General features: G+C 37.2%; 1 protein-coding gene across 13 annotated transcripts in view; it reads right to left on the bottom strand.

Moving 5' to 3' along the window:
• The window catches only part of CCDC91 (coiled-coil domain containing 91), a 395,166-nt gene that overhangs the window by 66,684 nt on the left and 303,362 nt on the right, over positions 1–25,120 (bottom strand). For 11 of the 13 annotated variants that reach the window (XM_070789905.1, XM_070789912.1, XM_070789900.1 and 8 more), the window contains one exon: positions 4,234–4,347. The exons of 1 other annotated variant lie outside the window; for it this stretch is intronic. In XM_070789905.1, coding sequence (XP_070646006.1) covers positions 4,234–4,347 — 114 coding nt within the window. Of the gene's footprint in view, positions 1–4,233; positions 4,348–8,588; positions 9,879–25,120 lie in introns of those variants that run through there. One more of the 13 variants, XM_070789911.1, reaches the window with a different exon arrangement.

The following is a 25,120-nucleotide window of genomic DNA, read 5'->3' on the forward strand; positions in this document are numbered from 1 at the left end:
AAAGATTGAGGGCAGGAGAAGATGAGGACGACAGAGGATGAGATAGTTGGATGGCATCACCGACTCAATGGACATGGGTTTGAGTGGATTCCAGGAGTTATTGATGGACAGGGAGGCCTGGCATGCTGTGGTTCATGGGGTTGCAAATGGTCAGACATGACTGAGCGACTGAACTGAACTGAACTGGCAATAATATGAAGAAGAACTATACAAAAAAGATCTTTATGACTCAGATAATCACGATAGGTGATCACTCACCTATAGCCAGACATCCTGGAATGCGAAGTCAAGTGGGTCTTAGGAAGCATCACTACGAACACAGCTAGTGGAGGTGATGGCATTCCAGCTGAGCTATTTCAAAAATATCAAGGATGATGTTTGAAAGTGCTGCACTCAATATGCCAGCAAATTTGGAAAACCGAGCAATGGCTATAGGACTGGAAAAAGGTCAGTTTTCATTCCAATCCCAAAGAAAGGCAATTCCAAACAATGTTCAACTACCACACAATTGCATTCATCTCACATGCAAGCAAAGTGATACTCAAAATTCCCCAAGCTAGGCTTCAGCAGTATGTGAACTGAGAACTTTCACATGTTCAAGTTGGATTTAGAATCAGAGGAACTAGGGATCAAATTGCTAACATTTGCTGGATCATAGAAAAAGCAAGAGAGCTCCAGAAAAATATCTACTTTTGCTTCACTGACTATGCAAAAGCCTTTGACTGTGTGGATCACATAAAACTGGAAAATTCTTCAAGAGATGGGAATACCAGACCACCTTTTCTGCCTCCTGAGAAACCTGTATGCAGGTCAAGAAGCAACAGTTAGAACCGGACATGGAAAAATGGACTGGTTCCAAATTGGGGAAGGAGTATGTTAAGGCTGTATACTGTCATCCTGCTTATTTAACTTATATGCACAATACATCATGTGAAATGCCGGGCTGGATGAAGTACAAGGTGGAATCAAGATTTCCAGGAGAAATATAAGTAACTTCAGATACGCAGATGACATCACCCTCATGGCAGAAAGCGAAGAGGATCTAAGAGCCTCTTGATGAAAGTGAAAGAGTAGAGTGAAAAAGCTGGCTTAAAACTCAACATTCAAAAAAACGAAGATCATGGCATCTGGTACCATCACTTCATGGCAAATAGATGGGAAACAATGGAAACAGTGACAGACTTTATTTTCTTCAGCTTCAAAATCACTGTAGCCATGAGGCAGTGACTGCAGCCATGAAATTAAAAGATGCTTGCTCTTTGGAAGAAAAGCTATGACCAACCTAGACAGCATAGTAAAAAGCAGAGACATTACTTTACTGACAAAGGTACATCTAGTCAAAGCTAGGTCTGGATGTGAGAGTTGGACTATAAAGAAAGTTGAGCACTAAGAACTGATGCTTTTGAACTATGGGGATGGAAAAGACCCTTCAGAGTTCCTTGGATAGCAAGGAGATCAAAACAGTTAATCCTAAAGGAAATCAGTCCAGAATATTCATTGGAAGGATGGATGCTAAAGCTGAAGCTCCAATACTTTGGTCACCTGATGCAAAGAACTGACTCACTGGAAAAGATCCTGATGCTGGGAAAGATTGAAGGCAGAAGAAGAAGGGGATGATAGAGGATAAGATGGTTGGATGGCATCACCAAATCAATGGACATGAGTTTGAGCAAGCCCTGGGAGTTGGTAATGGACAGGGAAGCCTGGCAGGCTGCATCCATGGGGTCACAAAGAGTCGGACGTGACTGAGTGACTGAACTGATATTGAACTGAATCTTTTAATATGGATTTACCAGGTGGCTCCGTGGTGAAGAATCCACCTGCCAATGCAAAAGATGTGGGTTTGATCTCTGGGTCAGGAAGATCCCCTGGAGGAGGAAACAGCAACCCACTCCAGTATTCTTGCCTGAGAAACCCCACCGACAGAGGAACCTGGGGGCTATAGTCCATAGGGTTGCAAAATGTTGGACATGACTGAGTATGTAAGCACAATCCTTTAATATAATTTGCAAGATCACACATTAAATGGCAGAGATCATTGTCAGTTCTCGTCAAGGGTTAATTATCTCACAAAGGAACCAGATGACTCCTGTAAAGGCATTTCCTGTTCTCATTTTAAATGTTTCTAATGGTAGCCACAAGATTTCTTTTGAGCAGAAAGTAATATTCAATTTTTAAGTTTTTTAAGAGAAAATTTCAATTTTGATCAAAGAAATATTCACCTAAGACACCCTTATGAATAAGTTTGCTATTTTACATAATTTCTTATCCAAATTAAATGTTCAAATAAGAACTGGCCATATATTATTAAGAAAAGATGATTAAAAAGAATACATCTGTAAGAGTTTGGGATTAACATATACAAACTACTATATATAAAACAGATAACCAATAAGGACCTAGTGTATAGCACAAAGAACTATACTCAATATTTTGTTATAATCTTTAAGGGAAAAGAATCTGAAATATATATATATATACATATACACACATATATATAAACTGAATCACATTACTGTACACATGAAACTAACACAACATTATAAATGAACTATATTTCAGTTTTTTTTTTTAAAGGATACATCCACAATACCCTGAATTTATTTCAAGTCTGTGTTCTTTCACTATCACAACTCCTGTGTGTATGTGGAAAGCATCTATAATTATTTTCTTGTATGACTGCTTCTGAAGTAGGTTATTTAACATAAACTCCTTGAGAATACACATGTAAATAGGAGTTTTCTGGGAAAATATCACTTCCTGAAAGGTCAGCTGATGACATCTGGCTCAGAATTTTCTCTTCTGAAAGTGAAAGTTGCTCAGTTGTGTCCAACTCTTCGCGATCCCATGGACTATACAATCCACGGAATTCCCCAGGCCAGAATACTGGAGTGGGTAGCTTTTCCCTTCTCTAGGGGATCTACCCAACCCAGGAATCGAATTTAGGTCTCCCACATTGCAGGCGGATTCTTTAGCAGCTAAGTCACTCCTCTGAGGGTTATGTATCTATTAGAAATTTCAGGGGGGTTAAATTACTTTTAAAAACATCTTCAGATAAGTTGCACAGATATTTAATCCCACATGAAATGTTTCTGTGAGTGGTCAATTAATCTGGAAAGCTTACTTAGAATTTTTTTTTTTTTTCGCTCTGCTGACAAAACTCTTTGTTGAAACCTAATGGTAGCTACTGAGGGGTAAGAATTTTCTTTATATTATACCAAAATTGATTTTAAATTAAGAGTATGGAACTAAAGTGGTATCATGAGTTCTTATGACATTCCTAGGAGTGTCATTACTCTTCTACTTAACTGCCAACTGAAGAGTAATCTTTGATTTCTTACTCTGACAACCATTACCTGTGCCAAATATCCTCATATACACTATGTTTTAAGCTTTATTTATAATTTTATTATGTTATATAATACCATATATTGTGTAATACATAGTCCTTTAATATTTATGTTATACTAAACATATAAATAAGACATAAAATAGTATGTGAGAATTCACCATATAACTTATTGTATAATATACTGTAATTTAACATGCTTATTACAGAGATTACCATTAAACATCTCATCCTAAGTGATTCTCATCCTGGATACTAAAAAAAAATAAAGATTTGTTGAAAAGTCTAAAAATTAAGCTATTAAATACATTATTTTCAGCTACTGCTCAGACTTACAAATTAATAAAATCACATTGTACCAAAATGACATTCATTTTGTAAAGCTTCAATATGCATTATAAATTCTGACTAGCATATTCTGAATTTTGTTCTCAAAATGGAACTATGGCAGAAGAGTCCTAATTTGATAACTGTATTATCTATTAGAACCACAATGTTGTTAACCTAGTCCGAAGGCCTAAAGAGTGCATACAAATTTTGACAACCATTACATAAGAAATAACAAACTTATGGCAAAAACTTAAAAAATCTATAACAGCAAAAACCTGTCTACTTTCTTTTTAAGTGTAAAGTCAAATTGAAAATAGGTCATTTCTGGGAATCCAGCAGGAAATTATTCAGTGCTTTTTTTGTTAACAAATGGAATTTATGTTTACAGATATAACTATTAGAATATATACTTATACCAGAAAAAATATTAGATGAAGATTCCTAAATTAGATGAAAAAGGATGTTTTAAATATTTTAAAATTTAATGTTATTGTATGGAAGCCAATGCTTCAGTTTATGGAAGAACAAATTAAAACCCTTCAGGGGATACTTACCCTTTTCTGTTCCTTTACATACTCTATCAGTTCATCTCTTGTTCTCTTCACTGCCTCTTCCACAGCCTTTTCACTTCGTTTTTGCTCTTCTATTATTGCTGCCTTAACTGTTTCCTGTTTGTGGAAGGATGAGAAAAACTCAGGGAGGTATGTGCTATGACATGTTTGGGCCCATTTTATATAAACTAAAAACATTCAATGGGTTGAACTTATTCTGTTCAAAGCATGTCTTTAAACAGGAATAAGAACTTACAGCATCTTTTGGGTTCTGTGAACAGATTTCACAGAATTCACTTTTTCAAACTGAGTGAAAGGGGAAAAAAATGGAGTAAGCCATTTATTGCAGGGAGAGCCTAAAATACTCCAGTGGCTTCCTTACCAACCTTTCATTTGATGTTTACATGATTGATTGCCTTCCTGTACTTTGCACTATTCACATAAGACTTCCAACTTGTATTTATTCTTCCAAGAACACCCTGATGTTCTAGGCTGTTTTATTCACATTTAAGCTTTTCCATCACACAATATCAAGTGTGGTCTGGGTGGTAAGATTTACAGATAGTTTAGTCCTCCTGCCAGGTTAAGACGTTTAGAGCTGGACACCATGAATGAGAGGTAAAAACTTCACTCTGTGTCCTAATATCTGAAATGAGAAATCTAGGAAGAAAAGTGGTACTACTCATTTTGCTGAAATAGTAATCAAGGACCCTGAGAGATTTCAAATTTTCAGGTAAAGAGAAAGACGGCTAAAATTCTAAAGAAGAAATATTAACACTTCTCAAAAACTAAGAAATATTTTGTGCTAAAATATATCATTTCATAGATTGGAAGAATGCTACAAAATCTAACTTCCTTTTGTCTATACAGGTAGTATCTTTCTTTGAACAGGCAATCAGAAAATGCCTTGATATTTGTCAATAGTATTTCCCTCATTTTGCTATTCTTGAGGACCCTTCACGTTGTTGTGTATACATGTTTTGGTTTAGTTTTTCCCAATTTTATACACACACACACATACATACTTAAGTTGGGTCTGACTCTTTTGTGACCGCCTGGATTGTAGCCTACCAGGCTCCTCTGTCCATGGGATTTCCCAGGCAAGAATACTGGAGTGGGTTGCCATCTCCTTCTGCAGGGGATCTTCCTGACCCAGGGATTGAACCCATGTCTCCTGAATTGGCAGGCAGAGTCTCTACCACTGAGCCACCTGAGAAGCCCTGTTAATCCCAAATTCTAAATGTATGCCTCCTCCTGTCCCCTGCAGTAACTATAAGTTTAATTTCTATATCTGTGAGTTTCTGTTTCATAAATAAGTTCATCTGTATCATGAACAGATTCCACATGTAAGCGATATCATGTGATATTTGTTTTTCTCTGACTTACTTCACTCACTGGCAATCTCTAGGTCCATCCATGTTGCTGCAAATGGCATTAATTTGTTTTTTATGGCTGAATAGCATTCCATATTGTGTGTTTGTGTGTATGTGTGAACACAGCACATTTATTCATTCATGTCAACAGACATTTAGGTTGCTTCCATGTTTCGGCTGTGCTGCTATGAACACTGGGGTGCATGCATCTTTTCAAACTAGAGTTTTCTCTGTATATATGCCCAGGAGTGTGATTTCTGGGTCATACGATAACTCTTAGTTTTTTCAGGAACCTGTATATTGTTATCCATAGCAGATGCACCAATTTACATTTCCCCAACAGTGTAAGACGGTTCCTTTTCTTCATATGCTCTCCAGCATTTATTATTTGTAGACTCTTAAATCATGGCCATTCTAACCAGTATGAGGTGACACCTCATTATGAAAAGCTATAGTAATTTTTGAAAAAAAAAAAAAAAAAGACAAAAAGATTATTTCAAATAAAAGCACCTACTATTACAATTCCTGTTGGTTACACACATACTAATTTGGAACTTGAAACTTTTCAGATTTTATAAAGTCAAAAAGTTAATACATATGTTACTAAGCCCCCTGAAATAAAACACAATAAATAGTTCTGTGATGAAGGGTGTGAATATTCACACTACGTGGGTAAATTAAAAGTATAAATAGTTTCACATTATTTCAGGACAGCATTTGCAAAAAGCCTTGTTTTTCAAGGGTTTTATAATTTTAAAACTATTGTAGACCTAGACTAGTTGAATATAGAAGATAAATCCATATCATATTGAATATCAAACACAATTTCTATCTAGTAAGGGTCAAATTTGACTAGAAATGTTTGAAGACAAAACCATCAATTTAAATAAAAGGAAAATATCCAGGAAAAAGATGAAGAGAGTTAGCTACTATGTTCTTCAGTTAAAAAAAATTTTTTTTTCTTTAGGGTGGACGGGCCTAAGAGTTTATACAGTCTGCTCAGTCCATACTTTTGAGGCTCCTTCTTTCTTAAATTTTGAGTTGAAGAAGAATATTTACAAAGAAAGTCTCCCTTGATTCTCTCCTCCCCAGCTGGCAGTTAGGTGACAGTCAAGGTTGTGAAATCTATATATACATAGCTATATTTAAAACAGATAACCAACAAATGGTTAGTATCCCTTAGGAAGCATCACAATAAACAAAGCTAGTGTAGGTGATGGAATTCCAGTTGAGCTATTTCAAATCCTGAAAGATGATACTGTTAACATGCTGCACTCAATATGCCAGCAAATTTGGAAAACTCAGCATTGGCTACAGGACTGGAAAAAGGTCAGCTTTCATTCCAGTCCCAAAGAAAGGCAATGCCAAAGAATGCTCACACTACTGTACAGTTGCACTTATCTCACACACAAGCAAATAATGCTCAAAATTCTCGAAGCGAGGCTTTAATAGTACAGGAACCAAGAACTTCCAGATGTACAAGCTGGATTTAGAAAAGGCAGAGGAACCAGAGATCAAACTGCCAATATACGCTGGATCACAGAAAAAGCAAGAGAGTGCCGGAAAAACATCTACTTCTGCTTCATTGACTGTGCTAAAGCCTTTCACTGTGTGGATCACAACAAACTTTGGAAAATTCTTCAAGAGATGGGAATACCAGACAACTTTACCTGCCTCCTGAGAAATCCATATGCAGGTCAAGGAGCAACAGTTAGAACTGGACATGGAACAATGCACTGGTTCCATCGGGAAAGGAGTACTTCAAGGCTGTATATTGTCACCCTGCTTATTTAACTTCTATGCAGAGCACATCATGCAAAATACTGGGCTGGATGAAGCACAAGCTGGAATCAAGATTGCCGGGAGAAACATTAGTAACCTGAGATATGCAGATGACATCACCCTCATGTCAGAAAGTGAAGAGGATCCAAGAGCCTCTTGATGAAAGTGGAAGAGGAGAATGAAAAAGTTGGCTCAGAACTTAGTATTCAAAAAACAAAGATCATGGCATCTGGTACCATCACTTCATGGCAAATAGATGGGGAAACAATAGGAACAGTGACAGACTTTATTTTGGGGAGCTCCAAAATCACTGAAGATCGTGACTACAATCATGAAATTAAAAAGATGCTTGCTTCCTGGAAGAAAATTTATGACCAACCTAGACAGCATACTTAAAAAGCAGAGACATTCCTTTGCTGACAAAGGCCATCTAGTCAAAGCTATGGTTTTTCCAGTAGTCATGTATGGATGTGAGAGTTGGACCATAAAGCAGAATGCGCACTGACCAATTGATGCTTTTGAACTATGGTGTTGGAGAAGGCTCTTGAGAGTCCCTTGGACAGCAAGGAGATCAAAACAGTCAATCCTAAAGGAAGTCAATCGTGAATATTCATTAGAAGGACTGATGCTGAAGCTGAAGCTCCAGTACTTTGGTCACCTGATGCAAAGAAGTGATTCATTAGAAAAGACCTTGATGCTGGAAAGGTTGAAGGCGGGAGAAGAAAGGGATGAGAGAGGATAAGATGGTTGGATGGCATCACCGATCACTGAACTTGAGTTTGATCAAGCTCTGGGAGACTGTGAAGGACAGGGAAGCCTGGCATGCTGCAGTCCATGGGGCTGCAAAGAACTGGAAACAACTGAGCAACTTAATAACAACAACCAACAAATACCTACTGAATAGCATGTGCAACTCAGGTCCATATTATGTAACACCCTAAATGGGAAAGGATGTGAAAAAGAATAGATACACGTATGTGTATAACTGAATCACTTTGCTGTATATCTGAAATAACACAATATTGTTAATCATCTATGCTTCAATATAAAATATAAATGAAAAAAGGAAAAAAAACTTTATTATTTCATTTATTTCAATAAATAAATATCTTTGAATATGACATTAAAAAGATTAAACCTTTCATTTTCTAACTAAATTCTGAACAAGAAACAATCAGTGAATTTTGTATGCATGTTCACGTGTCTGTGAATATCTGCCTGCATGTTTTCTTGAATTCCATGAATGAACTATATTGTCCCTGTGAATCATGAGACTTAGTCTAAAATAAAATATACTTCACGAGGGATGATGATTTGCCACTAATGAATACACTCAAAGAAGGCAATTCTGAAAGAATACTTTCCAGAATATTTTAGTAATGTGCACATCCTGAAACATGATATATTTTCTAAGGCATGATTCATACCCTAACCTTGGCACTACTGACAATTCCTTGCTGGGGGTGGAGATGGGAGTATTGTTGTAAGCAGTATACTTGGTATTTGCTTACTAGATCATCTTCAGTTGAGAAGCACTGCTCTAAAACTAACAGTTTGGAGGGAAAAACATCCATTTGCATATGTATTTTGGTAAGTTTGTTAAAATATATTGACACTTCTCATCCTAAATATATTTTGTTAAAAATAAAATATGTGTAAAAAATCACATCCACTTTATTATATAACTAGTTTTTTAAGTGTGGAAGAAAGAGTGCTACTTACTAATTTTTCCACTACTCCTTACTAGAATCACCTTCTATAATGTTACAATTAAATAGGTCATGATGAAGGTCATGTCCTTTACAAGCAAGTGAGAAGATGCAATTGTGCGGTAGTTTGAGGATTCTTTGGCATTCCCTTTCTTCAGGACTGGAATGAAAACTGACTTTTCCCAGTCCTGTGGCCACTGCTGAGTTTTCCAAATTTGCTAGCATATTGAGTGCAGCACTTTCACAGCATCATCTTTCAGGATTGGAAATAACTCAACTGGAATTCCATCACCTCCCCTAGGTGTGTTCGCAGTGATGTTTCCTAAGGCCCACTTGACTTCACATTCCAGGATGTCTGGCTCTAGGTGAGTGATCACACCATTGAGGTTATCTGGGTTGTGAAGATCTTTTTTGTACAGTTCTTCTGGGTATTCTTGCTACCTCTTCTTAATATCTTCTGTTTCTGTTAGGTCCATACCATTTCTGTCCTTTATTGAGCCCATCTTTGCATGAAATGTTCCCTTGGTATCTCTAATTTTCTTCAAGAGATTTCTAGTCTTTCCCATTCTGTTGTTTTCCTCTATTTCTTTGCATTGATCACCGAGGAAGGCTTTCTTATCTCTCCTTGCTATTCTTTGGAAATCTGCATTCAGATGCTTATATCTTTCCTTTTCTCCTTTGCTTTTAGCTGCTTTTCTTTTCATAGCTTTTTGTAAGGCCTCACAGACAGCCATTTTGCTTCTTTGCATTTCTTTTTCTTGGGGATGCTCTTGATCCTTGTCTCCTGTACAATGTTTTAGAAAAGGCAGAGGAACAAGAGATTAAATTGCCAACATCTGCTGGATTATCAAAAATGCAAGAGAATTCCAGAAAAACATCTATTTCTGCTTTATTGACTATGCCAAAGCCTTTGACTGTGTGGATCACAATAAACTGTGGAAAATTCTGAAAGAGATGGGAATACCAGACCACCTGACCTGCCTCTTGAGAAACCTGTATGCAGGTCAGGAAGCAACAGTTAGAACTGGACATGGAACAACAGACTGGTTCCAAATAGGGAAAGAAGTACATCAAGGCTGTACACTGTCACCCTGCTTATTTAACTCAGATGCAGAGTACATCATGAGAAATGCTTAGCTGGATGAAACACAAGCTGGAATCAAGATTGCCGGGAGAAATATCAATAACCTCAGATATGCAGATGACACTACCCTTATGGCAGGAACTGAAGAACTAAAGAGCCCCTTGATGAAAGTGAAAAAGGAGAGTAAAAAAGTTGGCTTAAAGCTCAACATTCAGAAAACTAAGATCATGGCATCCGGTCTCATCACTTCATGGCAAATAGTTAGGGAAACAGTGTCAGACTTTATTTTTCTGGGCTCCAAAATCACTGCAGGTGGTGATTGCAGCCATGAAATTAAAAGACGCTTATGCCTTGGAAGGAAAGTTATGACCAATCTAGATAGCATATTCAAAAGCAGAGACATTACTTTGCCAACAAAGGTCCATCTAGTCAAGGGTATGGTTTTTCTAGTAGTCATGTACGGTTGTGAGAGTTGGACTGTGAAGAAAGCTGAGCGCTGAAAAATTGATGCTTTTGAACTGTGGTGTTGGAGAAGACTCTTGAGAGTCCCTTGGACTGCAAAGAGATCCAACCAGTCCATCCTGAAGGAGATCAGTTCTGGGTGTTCACTGGAGGGACTGATGCTAAAGCTGAAACTCCAATACGTTGGCCACCTCATGTGAAGAGCTGACTCATTGGAAAAGACTCTGATGCTGGGAGGGATTGGGGGCAGGAGGAGAAGGGGATGGCAGAGGATGAGATGGCATCACCAACTCAATGGACATGAGTTTAAGTAAACTCCGGGAGTTGGTGATGGACAGGGAGGCCTGGCATGCTGCGATTCATGGGGTCGCAAAGAGTCGGACATGACTGAGTGACTGAAATGAACTGAACTAAACTGATCAAATATTTTCTAGAGCAACAATGTGCTTTACTTTGATTCTATACATGATATACATTGCTGTTGTTGTTCTGTCACCCAGTCAGGTCTGACTCTTTGTGACTCCGTGGACTGCAGCCCGTCAGGCCTCTCTGTCCCTCACCATCTCCCGAAGTTTGCCCATTTCCTTTACATCAGTGATGCCATCCTGCCATCTCATCTGATGCCCTCTTCTCCTCCTGCCTCAATCTTTCATAGCATCAATGACTTTTCCAATGAGTCAGCTGTTCACATCAGATGACCAAAATACTGGAGTTTCATCTTTAGCATCAGTCCTTCCAATGAATATTTGGGGTTGATTTCCCTAAGATTGACTGGTTTGATCTTGCTGTTTGAGGAACTCTCATGAGTGCTCTCCAGCACTATAGTTTGAAGGCATCAATTCTATGGCACTCTGCCTTCTTTACGGTGCAGCTCTTAAAACTGTGCGTGACCAATGGGAAAACCATAGTCTTGACTACACAGACTTTTGTCCGCAGAGTAGTGTCTCTACTCGTCATAATTATTTAATTAGTATTACTTTAAAAGTTGCATGTGGTTGTGGAATTGCACCTCAGTAAATGAATATCTGAATCATAAGTCAGCCTACTTTATGCAGTTCCTTAGTATCAACAGTTAAGGAAGTAGGACTTCAATTCCTAGATAAATTTATGAGCTCACATTACAGCTCCATCAGTGCTTTTCACATATTGATCTAACTGCAGATGAAATTTCCATATTTCAAAATTCATCTGCCAGGTAACTGAGGAGCTTCCATCTAATTTTCAGTTGGAAATAATCAATCTGCAATGTAATGATATGCAAAATGAGAAGAATTTAATTCTACAAATGCTTCTCAAGTAATGAATACACTCAATTAAAATTATATACTCACTGACTGATACCAATATTTTCCAGTACTTATTTGTGTGAAAGACATTCTTAAAGATGAAATATGTAGAGTTTCATTAGATACCAGCATTAATAAGTATTTGTAATCATTTTTGATGATAGGAATACTTAATGGAACCACAATTAAGCAAAATATTATTCTTTCCAAAGAAAATTCTATTCTTCTCACTAGTAGTGAAGGACAGGGAAGCCTGGTGTGCTGCAGTCCAAGGGGTTGCAAAGAGTCAGACACAATTTAGCGAAGAACACAAGTAGATGCACATTATGAAAAATTAATATTATTATATTTTGAATTTCATCAACAAAAATTTGTGAATATTTGCTGTTTCTTGTGTAAACATAAGCTCCTACATAATATTTTCAATTAAGCCTCTTGGCCCGTAAGTTTCTAAAATATTTACTAACTGGCTCTTTACAGAAAAAGCTTGCCAATCCCCGATTTAGCTCATAATTCTGTAAGCTGGCAACCTGAGCTGGGCTCAGCTGGACAGTTCTTTTGGTCTTGGCTGGGTTCTCCCATGTATCTGCCATCAACTGGTGGGTCCCAATCTGGCTGCTGCTACAATGATGGCCTACAGTAGGCTGGCTTGTTTCTCCTTCCTATGGGCTCCTATCTCCTGCAGACTAGTTCGGGATTTTTCACATAGCAGCTGGACAGAATTGTAAAAGAAAGGGTGGAATGTCTCTTAAGATACGGGCTCAGAAATGATACAGTGTTACTGCAGCCACATTATACTGGCTTAAGCAAATATGTATTAAACACTAATTCCAAAATTCTTATCTAATTGTCTATATGTCTTTTCAATACATTCAAAGCTATCAAGCAGTCTGTTTACCTTCTTAGAGACATATCTCCAGGACGTATCTCCAACCAGGATTGGTCATTCTCTAGGTCAGTTATTGTGGGATTTCCATGATTTTTCTAGGGGTTTGGCTACATCTCTCTGGAGCTTATCAGCTTTCTAGATACCACTGGATTCTTTTTTCTTTCTTTACTTCTTTGTTTTGATAGAGTACTTCCTCCAGGAGACTCCTCAGAAAAGACACGTCTTTCTTTGTTTTGATAGAGTACCTCTTTCAGGAGATTCTTCAGAAAAAGGTAGGTGAGAAGTGTAAGTTTTGGTATTTCCTTTGTCTTGAAAATGCTTTCATTCTACCCTCACACTTAAATTATAGTTTGGCTGAGTGTAGCTTTCTAGGGAAAATTTGTGCAGTTTTCAATGTTATTGAGGAGTCTGCTTACACATTCTGATTCATTATCATTTGCATAAATGTGTCCCTCTTATGAGAACATTTATGTATTTTCTTTGCCTTTGCTGCTCAAAAATTTAATGATAAACTTAGTAACAGCCCTACCTAGAAACTTGTATCTTAAAATTTAGAAACGCATGTCTTTCAATTTTGCAAGATTTACTTTCATACTATTATTAATATATTTACTGCATTTTACTGCTTTTTATTTCCCTTCAAGATCCTGTGATTCAGCAAAAGAATCTCCTGAACCAATTGCTTAATTTCCTTGTCTTTTCACTTCTATTTTCCATTTCTTCATATTTTTATACAATGTTCTCTGGAAGACTCCTAACACTTCATCTTCTGACTCTTGATGCTGTTTTTTAAACTTTCTATTGTATTGTAAATTTCTAATCCTTTCATTTGACTTTTAAAAAGGCACCCTCTTCCTGTTTCATAGGTGCAAAATCTCTTACTTTTAAGGAAATTAATGATAGTGTTTTTCTTTTTAATTTTTCATGTCTCCATAGAATGTTTTTAATCTCTGCTTTTCATGAGGAGTATTCTATTTATACTTGACTATTTGCTCATGTTTAAAGAGTAGAGCACTAAAACGCTGAGTAACATATCTTTGCTTGCAGTTGTGGTTTATGGACTGTGATCTTAAGAGCAGAGTAATCTGGCTGAGTTGTTTCCTTGGGGAGATTTCTGATACCAATACAGTTAAGTCTTTTATCCTGGGCTGCCTAGATGCCTCAGTTAAAGAATATTCCAATTTCCTGTTTGGTTTTCAGCATTCTGAGAACTGTGATGGGAAAAATGGGTAAGGTTCTCAATAAGCAGCTGAAAACTTTTCACCTTGCTGCCCTTCCCATCCCATTTCATTATAGCATTTATACCTTCAAGTATGCTTGGTGATCCCTGGTCCAGACACCTTCCACTTTCTTTTTCTTTTTCCCCCAGAGAACTAATCCCAGGTTTCTGACAGAATTTGCAGAGGATGAGTGGGGATCTGTTTATTACACAAACTTCCAAACTCCCCTTCAAAGTGAAGCTTCATCTTCATTTTCACTTCTAGAGATACCTGGTTCCACCAACTGGGAAGCCTTTGGGAGTTTCCCCAGAGTACACTGCAAGTTGTATATTTGTCTTCTCAGTCATCTCCACTTCTAATTTAGGGCTCCATTTCCGAGTTTTCATTTCAGTGAGGTTTTACAAGGGAGTTAATAAAACTGGTCTTTTATCTGGATATGTGTTAGAAAAAAATGTATGAAACTTTTTATTTTGAAGTAATTTTAGAGGTACAGAAAACTTACAAAGACAGTACAAGGGTTCTCATATGCCCTTAACACAGCTTCTTCTAATATTAACATCTTACATAACTATGGTACATTTATCAAGCTAACAAATTAATATCATATGGTAATATTAAATAGATTACACTCAATAGATTATTCTGTTGAGCATATACATCACCTTTTCTAATAATGCCTTTTTTCTGTTCCAGGATTAAACTAGGGTAAGATATTGCATTCAGACATCATGTCTCATTAATCTCCTCCAATTTGTGGCAGTTTCTCAGTCTTTCCTTATTATATTGACACTGTTGAAAAGTACTTTTCATTTTGAAGAAATTTGGATTGGTGTTTTTTTTCTCTTACATTTAGACAGGGTTATTAATTTTTGAGAATGCCACAGAAGTGAATAATGCTTTTCACTGAAATCAGTGATTCTAATTATTACAGTTCATATTCTCATCCTCTGTCGCCCCCTTCTTCTCCTGCTGTCACTCTTTTGCAGCATTAGGGTCTTTGCCAATGAGTCGGCTCTTCCCATGAGGTGGCCAAATTATTAGGGCTTCAGCCTCAGCATCATCTCATCCTCTGACACCCTCTTCTCCTTTTGCCTTCTATCTTTCCCAGCATCAGGGTCTTTTCCAATGAGTCAGCTCTTCACATCAGGTGGCCAAAATATTGGCGCTTCAGCTTCCAACCTGTCAATGAATATTCAGGGTTGATTTCCTTTACGTTTGATTGGTTTGATCTCCTCACTGTCCAAGAGACTCTCAAGAGTGTTCTCCAGCACCGCAGTTCAAAAGCATCAGTTCTTTGGTACTCAGCTTTCTTTATGGTCCAACTGTCACATCTGTACATGACTACTGGAAAAACCACAGCTTTGACTGTACGAAACTCTGTTGGCAAAATGAGTACCTGGTACACAGCAGAAATGCCTAATTAATCTTCAACAAATGAGTGAATTTGTTTCCTCAATTCAAAGAAACCTACTTAAGGGTAGGGACTATAACTTACACCTCTTGTGGACCCCACAAGAAGTGTATGTCTTGTGGATATACCTAGGTTAAAGCTTCCCTGGCTTTTTCAGTTCATGATTTGTTTGGCTGTCTCAGTAATTTTGTTCATGGTGCCCTCTAGGCCAGAAGAAACACCTAATTGTCCCATTTATTAATGGAACATACCTTAGTAGCCATTTGAAAAGATACAAAAAATGGAAAGAAAAATACTTTTAATTTATTATTAACCATAGTTATTAATGGGAATTTGTACATGTCAGGCATTGTACAACTTCTTAAATCTTGACTTAAGACTGGACTTCATTTCCTATTCCACAATGATATTTGCATGGTAATTGTTTTTTATCATAGCAACGTCTAAAACCCACGTTCACTAAGATATGATAATAATAGAAAGAAATGTAAGACTGTCATTAGTATTGACAAGCTAGTCAAGAGATCTCAAGTGTCTTCTCTGTGTTGTCCTTTAATATTTAAAATACCAGGCAGCATCCTTGTGAAGTCCCTGCAGTGCAGGGCACCCTGATTCAGTTTAGAAACTATAGCCTGAAGTAATCACAGCAATTAGCCACTCACTCACTGTTTATCATACATGGTAATATTCTAGGTGTTAAAACTACAAAGGTGGTGGTAATAATGGTAAAATAAACAGCATCAACAACAGCAGTGGTCATCTCAGTTACAACAAATCTTATGTTTCAGGCAACATGCTAAGTAAGCTAAGTGAATTTATGCTGGGCTATAAACTTATTAACAGTACTTAAAGATTCGGTGACCTAATAGAGGTCTGTGTGAAGAGCAGAGTTAAGCAAAACATACTGTAAACAGTATTAAAAACTAAAAAAGCAATGATATTTGGTATTTAAAGTAAGAAAACTAACGTGCATTTTTCACTTAATCTTCAGAACCATTTTGAGAGGCAGGTATACCCTGAGATTTAAAGCAGTAAAACTACTTAATTATGTTTAAAAAGTGGCAATGTAAAAATTTCAAACATATTTTAAAGAGATTTTATAGTAATTATTTCTGGAAGAATTTCCAATGATTATGTTAACACAATGGTAGATTTAGGGCGCGTTAGTAACTGGGTACAAATTTGCAGGGTTGGTAATTCCTATTGACACAGGAACAGAGATATTCTATAACAAAAAAAGGACAGTAGAAATGATATTCTCAATATATATATATTCTTTGGTCTCCTACTTAATCCTTTCTTCAGAGTCCTGGATAAAAATTATACACCTGTTGCTAGATAACCTGTGATCTAATGATTTTTTATCATCCTGGGCAATTTAAAATTATTCACCTATTTCTTCTAATCTGTCTCTCTTCAAATAAACAAACAACAATACCCCTTCACTGCAGCCCTTCAAATATGTGAACAATGTTCTCATATCTTTATTCTCCTCTTCTCTGAGCTATGTACTCCAATTCCTTCAAAACTATATGGCAAAGTTTCCTGCTCTGTCACTGACTTGACCACAATACCACATAATATCTACATGATATTTTATGGTGTCTAAAGCTGTTTTATAATCTATCAATGTTTTTATTCGACAATCGACGTATGTTTTTATTCTTTTTGAAAAACATGTTTTTAAAGGTCTCACAGCAACTCTACAAAGCAGGTATTATTATTAGTGTAAAGTGGGAAGTGGGGCCTCATACATTTTTAAAAAATTGGTCAAGGTAACACAGTCACAAGCTAGGACTCAAATCTAACCCCATTTGCTACTTAGCACATTTATTTGGCAATCAGTTAGTTATTTCAATCACAGGTAACAGAAAATTCAGCACAAACTGTCTAAAAATAATTCAGTCTCACACAGAAAAACATAAAAGAAATACAGGTTCCAGCAATGTGATGGGGATCTCTCTCCCTAGCTCTGCCTTTGGTGTTGGCTCCATTTGCAGAAAAAGTTCTACACATATGGTCCCAAGATGGTCACCTATAGTTCCAAAGATTTTCTCATTTTTTTCTGTGAATGAGAGTGTTTACGTACTTGAGGATCCAAGTCCCAAATGTAGTCTTATAGGCTTGACTCAGAATTTGTGTGAATTCTTGGAACCTTCTAACATGGGGATGGAATATAATCATTAGCCTAAGTAAATAAGGACTTATGCCTAGATTAGAAAGTAGGTTAAATCTCACCTAAACCACATGGCTAAGAAATAAAAAGTATCACTTTGGGAAGAGAGGAATAGATGCTGAGGAAGCACTAATAAATGTCTTAAGTTAGTCCCATTCTGATTTGGAAATGTCTTTCTTAAAACATGGTATATGGAACTGAATGTGCTGTTTCCATCTGACCAGTGAGAGTGTGTGCTGTACTGTGACTAAAAAATTCCTATTACTACTCATGCAGAAATTCATCACTACCTTACAACAAATTCAAACTAGTTGTTCAAAGTAAACACTTTTCTGAAGCTGAAATTCATTATCCTTTTTTTTTGCCCAGATTTCTTTCTGAGTACTTTATTAAACTTCAATAGTAGTAACAATCATCTCAGTTTGGCAACCAACAGACAATCTAATGCATACTTTTTAAAAAGGGATCATAATAGCCAAAGCATTAATTTAGGTGATCCTACTTTTAGTAATACAGTCCATTTAAAAGCAAGCAAAACTCTTAAGAGAGCCAAACTGTGTTATCAGAGATCAAGTTCATTTTTGAAAGATTAACGATTCTCCTAAAACAGTGCCGGTCCAGAACCATTTCACAGTCTCTTGCAGCTTGTTCAAGACGCAGTTCCTATTTTTAAAGTGCTGATAATATAGTAAAGATGTCCATCAGCAGATGAACGGATAAGAAAGCTGTGGTACATATATACAATGGAGTATTACTCAGCCATTAAAAAGAATACATTTAAATCAGTTCTAATGAGGTGGATGCAACTGGAGCCTATTATACAGAGTGAAGTAAGCCAGAAAGAAAAACACCAATACAGTATACTAACGCATATATATATGGAATTTAGAAAGATGGTAACGACAACCCTGTATGTGAGACAGCAAAAAAGACACAGATGTATAGAACAGTCTTTTGGACTCTGTGGAGGGGGGGATGATTTGGGAGAATGGCATTAAAACATGTATACTATCATATAAGAAACAAATCGCCAGTCCAGGTTCGATGCAGGATACAGGTAGCTTGGGGCTGGTGCACTGGGCTGACTCAGAGGGATGGTATGGGGAGGGAGGTGGGAGGGGGGTTCAGGATAGGGAACACGTGTACACCCATGGCAGATGCATGTTGATGTGTGGCAAAACCAATTCAATATTGTAAAGTAAAAAAAAAATAATTAAAAAAATATATTTTTTAATTATAATAATAATTTAATATTATTAAATAATATGATGATCCAGATCCTAATATGGTTAGGCACTATAGAGTTAAATACTGCCAATGAAGAGGAAAGAACTTTGATTTAATCTGAGAAATGGACAAAGAAATTTACTGAATTAAAAAAAAAAAACTAAGTTATTAACAAGAGAGGGTTTTGAAAGTTAGGAAAGCCATAGCATTCTAGGCTGAAGGCACAGTATTGCTAAAGGCCCAGTACCATAAATGGGGCTTCCCTGGTGGCTGAGATGGTAAAAATCTGTCTGCAATGCAAAAGACCCAGTTTTGATATCCTGGAGATGGGAATGGCTGCCCATTCCAGTATTCCTGCCTGGAGAATTCCATGGAGATAAGAGTCTGATGGGCTACAGTCCAGGGGGTCGCAAAGAGTCAGACACGACTGAGCACCTAACACACATCATAAACAGGCTAGTAAGTGTACCAGTAGGATGGTACAAAAAGCATGAAGTGTGAAGCAGAGAGGCAGAATATGAGCTGGAAATGTGGAGACCAGGTCACTAAAAGACTTATATTTTATGTTCTGAAAGATCTGTCGATCATTCTACGTATATTCTACAGACTATGGGAGGCACTGACATTATTCCAATTTGAAAAGGGACAAAACTGGAAACAAAGAAATGTATATAAGAGGTCAAGGTAAGCAATAAGAACCCTAAGTAAGACAATGATAGCGGGTAGGAAAGAAGTGTATAGGTTTAAGGATTATTTAACAGGTAAATTGGGAAAACTTTAATGATTTAAAGGTAGTGAAACGGAGACAAGAGAGGAAAAGTTTAGGAGGAGTTCCTTCTCTGCACTGGCTAACTTGGTAGATGGCTATTTCACTACTTGAATAAAAAGGAAATGTAACAGGAGGAAAAAGTCTTGAGAGATGAGAAGGTAAGCTGATGTACTATTGTTCACCTGTCTCTAGATACAATACTGTTGACAATTAAAAATCTAATTAAGATTTTACCTATACCTAACTAGGTTACCATCAAAATTCAGTACATAAAAAAATTTAAAACTAATGAATCCAAAAAAAAAAAGTCAATACTGAAAAATTATTTCAGTGTTGTGAAACTATCTGGCCTGCTAAGTTAAAATAGAAACGTTATTTCCTTTTTAAAAAGAAGGGTCAGGTGGCAATGCTAAATTTTTTAAAGAAAATTTAACCACTGATTGTAATGTCTGTGGCTTCTGGGGAAAACATAACCCCAAATTACTGTGGCTGTGGTTATAAACTATTATGAAGAGCTTTCAACGTCAGACATAGTTTAAGTGTCTGTATGCACTGGAGTCTTTTTACAGGACTTTGCTAGAACAGCAAAATTAATGACTCTCTTCTTTTTGCCCACTTTGGTGTCAATAACAAATGTGCTTTAACAAAGATTTTTAAGAAACACAGAATTAATTTAATATGAACATCAAATAAGCCAGAGTCATACGCTTTCTCCTTAGTATACCAGAAAAAAAAAGTGCAAGTCTACAATCAACAGTGAGTTGGTCTTACTTTACGAACAAGGCCAAATCAAATCAAGTCATCTCTCAAGTACATTTGGATAAATGTGTGCCACAATCCTTAGGTAGTGTGTTTTGGGTCATAGTTTAACATTTCTCTCCTCAGTTAAAGTCAGTATTAATACAGAGAAAATCTAGAAGTAAATTGGGAAGCAAAAGCTGTTTTTCCCCTTGAATTTCTCAGAAGTAAATGATGTTGCTTAAGTTAAGCCTGATTGCTTTTTGCTTTGCCACATGCTATCCTCTCCACATTTGAGTAAGACTTAGTGGCCAAGATGTTAAGTGCTGCTAATTACAAATTTTATTTTCAGAATTCTTTCCATTAAAGATATATCTGAGTGCTGTGGAGTGACCTAAATCTTGGAATTAATGAAAACATTCCAGGCTTCACAAAGCCAGGCCCTTCAGTCAGTACTCAAGCAGTTTATAGTTCCCAGGACAGTAGTTCTTCAGGCTTGATGTTTCTCAACCAGCTGCCAAAGAACTAGCAGACAGAATGAGCGGTGGCCTCTGAAACTAGACAGGAGCTGGGCAGAGGGTGGCAGGAGCTGCTATTGTGCTGCTGGCTCTGAGCTTCCCAGAAAATGTAGATGAAGGGGTGGTTGATCAACCCTGGTAATAGTGTGATACAGAAAGCATCAATAACTTTAATACCTTCCAAATTTCATCTGAGATACAGTAATCAGTCTGTTTCTACTATTACACAGTTAATTTAAAGTGGATATAGTTCTTTCTAGTTAGAAAATGGCCAAGTTCCATAAAAGAATGTCATGTAAAGTCTTGTCCAGATTTTATTTGCTTTTAAATATCATTTATATACTTGTTAATCTCAAATTTTGGTCTCCAGCCCTGACATCTCACCTGAACTCCAGGCTCATATTTATAACTGCCTACTCAATATTTCCTCTTGGATTATGAATACATACCTCAAATTTAGTGTGCACAAATTAGATGTTATCTCCATAAAACTAAATTTTTTCTCACCATAGTACTGATAAATGAAGTCACCATCTGAAGTTGCTATCTATCCAATAATTTATTCTTGGTAGTCGTTTGTTTTTAAAAATTAGCTTCATTAAAATATTATTTACATATAGTAAAATGATCAGTATGAAATATATAATTTGATATGGTTCTATCAAATCAAATGTAAGCACCACTACAATTATGATTAAAACATTTTCATCATCTTCAAATGTCCCCCTGCTATGTAAGTCTCTTCCCTATCAACTACTGATTTCTTTCCTCTCAAGCTAATTTTGCCTTCTCTAGGATTTTAAATACAGGCATATCTTGGAGATATTGTGGGTTTGGGTCCAGATCACAGCAATAAAATGAATATTGGAATAAAACAAGTCACAAAATCTTTTGGTTTCTCAGGGCATATAAAAGTTATTAGGTTTACACTTTGCTACAGTCTATTAAGTGTGCAACAGCATTATGTCTAAAGTAATACATGCCTTCGTTTAAAGCTTTATTGCTAAAAAATGTTAAACATTCTCTGAGCTTTCAGAGAGTCTTAACCTTTTTGCTGGTGGAGGGTCTCGCCTCAAGGCTGATGACTTCTGACTAATCAGAAGGGTGGCTGCTGAAGGCTGGGGTGGCTGCGGTAGTTTCTTAAAGTAAGACAGAACAATGAAGTGTGCTGCACTGACTGACTTCCTTTCACAGTCTCTGTAATTTGGAATACTGTTTGATAACATTTTACCTGGAGTAGAACTAACAAATTTGGAGTCAATCTTCAAAAACCCTTGCCGCTGATTTAGCCAAATGTGCAGTTACTTCCTCCACTGAAGTCTTGAATACCTCAAAGTTATCCAGGAAGGTTGGAATCAACTTCTTTCAAACTCCTACATGTCAATATTTTGACCTCCTTCCGTGAATGTGAATGTTCTTAATGGCATCTAGAACGGTGACATTTTCCCAGAAGTTTTCCATTTACTTTGCTCAGATCCATCAAAAAATCAGTCTGTCAGTAGCCTTACAGACTCTATTTCTCAAATAATAAGAGTTGAAAGTTGAAATTACTCCTTGACCCATAGGCTGCAGAATGGATAGTCTGTTAAGCAGGCATGAAAACACCATTAATCTTTTTGTACGTCAGAGCTCTTGGGTGGTCAGGTGTACTGTCAAAGAGCAGTAATATTTTGAAAAAAAAATTTTTTTTTGAGTAGTAGAAACAGAGAACTGAAAATATTCGGTAAACCATGTTGTCGGCAGATGTGCTGTAATCCCGGCTTTGTTGTTCCATTTATAAGAAGCATAGGCAGAGTAAATTGGGAATAATTCTGAAGGGCCTGAGGACTTTCAGGGCCAAAGGAGCACTGGCTTAAACTTAACCAGCTGCATTAGCCTCTAATAAGAGTCACCTGTACTTTGACGCTTTGAAGCCAAGCACTGACTTCTTCTCTATAGCTGTGAAAGTCCTAAATGATATCTTCTTCTAATACAAGGCTGTTTCATCTACACTAAAAATCTGTTATTTGGTGCAGTCACCTTCATTAATTATCTGAGCTAGATCTTCTGGATAACTCACTTCAGCTTCTACATCAGCACTTGCTGCTTCAGCTTGCACTTTTATGTTATGAAAAAGGCTTCTTTCCTTAAACCTCATGAACCAAACTCTGCTAGCTCCCAACTTTTCTTCTGCAGCTTCCTTGCCTCCTTTGGCCTTCACAGAACTGAACAGAGTCAGGGCCGTGCTTTGGATTAGGATTTGTTGTGAAGGAATGTTGTGGCTGGTTTTATATTTTATCCAGAAAAACGTTCTCCATATCAGCAATGAAGCTATTTTGCTTTCTTCTTATTTGTGGGTTCACTGGTGTAGCATTTTTCATTTCCCTGAAGAACTTTTCCTTTGCATTCACAATCTGGTTAACTCTTTGGTGTTAGAGGCCTAGCTTTCACCTTGTCTCAGCTTTTGACATGCCTTCGATCCCTGGGCTGGGAAGATCCCCTGGGGGAAGGAATGGCAACCCACCCCAGTATTCTTGCCTGGAGAATCCCATGGATAGAGGAGCCTGGCTGGCTATAGTCCATAGGGTTGCAAAGAGCTGGACACCACTGAAGCAACTCAGCAAGAACGTCCCTCACTAAGCTTAATCATTTTTAGCTTTTGATTTAAAGTAAGAGAAGTGTGACTCTTCCCTTCACTTAAACAGTAAGAGACTATTTAAGAATTATTAATTGGCCTGATTTCAATAGTTTTGTCTCAGGGAATTAGGGATGCCCAAGAAGAGGAAGAAGAATAGGGAAACGGTTCATTGATGGAGCAGTCAGAATACATACAAAATTTACAGACTAAGTTCGCTGACTTACATAGGTGCAGTTTGTGGTGCCCTCAACTCAACAATGACAGTAACAGCACAGATCACTGTTCACAGATCCCGACAAATAGAAACATAATGAAAAACTCTGAAATATTATAAGAATTACCAAATGTGACTCAGAGACATTAAGTGAACAAATGTTGCTGGAAAAATAGTGCCAATAGACTTCTTGAACTACAAACTTTTAGTTTGTAAAAAATGCAGCATTCACAAAGCTTAAGTAAAGTGAAGCACAATAAAACAAAGTGTGCCTGTAAGTAGAATCATGCAGCATGCAAGTTTTTTTGATTCTGGCTTCTTTCCTAACTTACATATCTAAAAGTTCCCCTACCACCTATCTTTACCCAAACACAAAACCTTGATTTTTTTCTTCAAAGTCCATATCACTATAATGAATTACTTTAATTATCATGGGTCATTCTCAACTTGAATATACACTCTATGAGTGCCTAGGGACCTTGGGTATCTTATTCACAGCTATATGCTCACAGCTTCCAAAAGTGCCAGTATATGGCAGATGGTCAATAAATATTACTGAATGAATAAAAACATAAAAAAAATTTCCCTCACGTTTTCCTACTAAAATTACCAATACAGTTAATTACAAATAAGATGTATTTGTATTTGTTCTAGGATAAATTTGTTCTCTCACACTGAGAGAGAGAATAGTAGTAAGTCACAAGGCCTCTAGAGTAAGGCTGCCTGATTTTCAACGTGGCCTATTGCCTCACCTGAGTTACTATGGCCTTGAGCAAGATCATGGCATCTGGTCCCATCACTTCATGGGAAATAAATGGGGAAACAGTGGAAACAGTGTCAGACTTTATTTTTGGGGGCTCCAAAATCACTGCAGATGGTAACTGCAGCCATGAAATTAAAAGACGCTTACTCCTTGGAAAGAAAGTTATGACCAACCTAGATAGCATATTCAAAAGCAGAGACATTACTTTGTCAACAAAGGTCCGTCTAGTCAAGGCTATGGTTTTTCCAGTGGTCATGTATGGATGTGAGAGTTGGACTGTGAAGAAAGCTAAGTGCAGAAGAATTGATGCCTTTGAACTGTGGTGTTGGAGAAGACTCTTGAGAGTCCCTTGGACTGCAAGGAGATCCAACCAGTCCATTCTAAAGGAGATCAGCCCTGGGATTTCTTTGGAAGGAATGATGCTAAAGCTGGAACTCCAGTACTTTGGCCACCTCATGGGAAGAGTTGACTCATTGGAAAAGACTCTGATGCTGGGAGGGATTGGGGGCAGGAGGAGAAGGGGACGACAGAAGATGAGATGGCTGGATGGCATTACCGACTCAATGGACGTGAGTCTGAGTTAACTCCGGGAGTTGGTGATGGACAGGGAGGCCTGGTGTGCTGCAATTCATGGGGTCGCAAAGAGTCGGAC

The sequence above is a fragment of the Bos indicus genome, chromosome 5 (assembly GCF_029378745.1).
Source record: "Bos indicus isolate NIAB-ARS_2022 breed Sahiwal x Tharparkar chromosome 5, NIAB-ARS_B.indTharparkar_mat_pri_1.0, whole genome shotgun sequence".
Lineage (NCBI taxonomy): Eukaryota > Metazoa > Chordata > Mammalia > Artiodactyla > Bovidae > Bos > Bos indicus.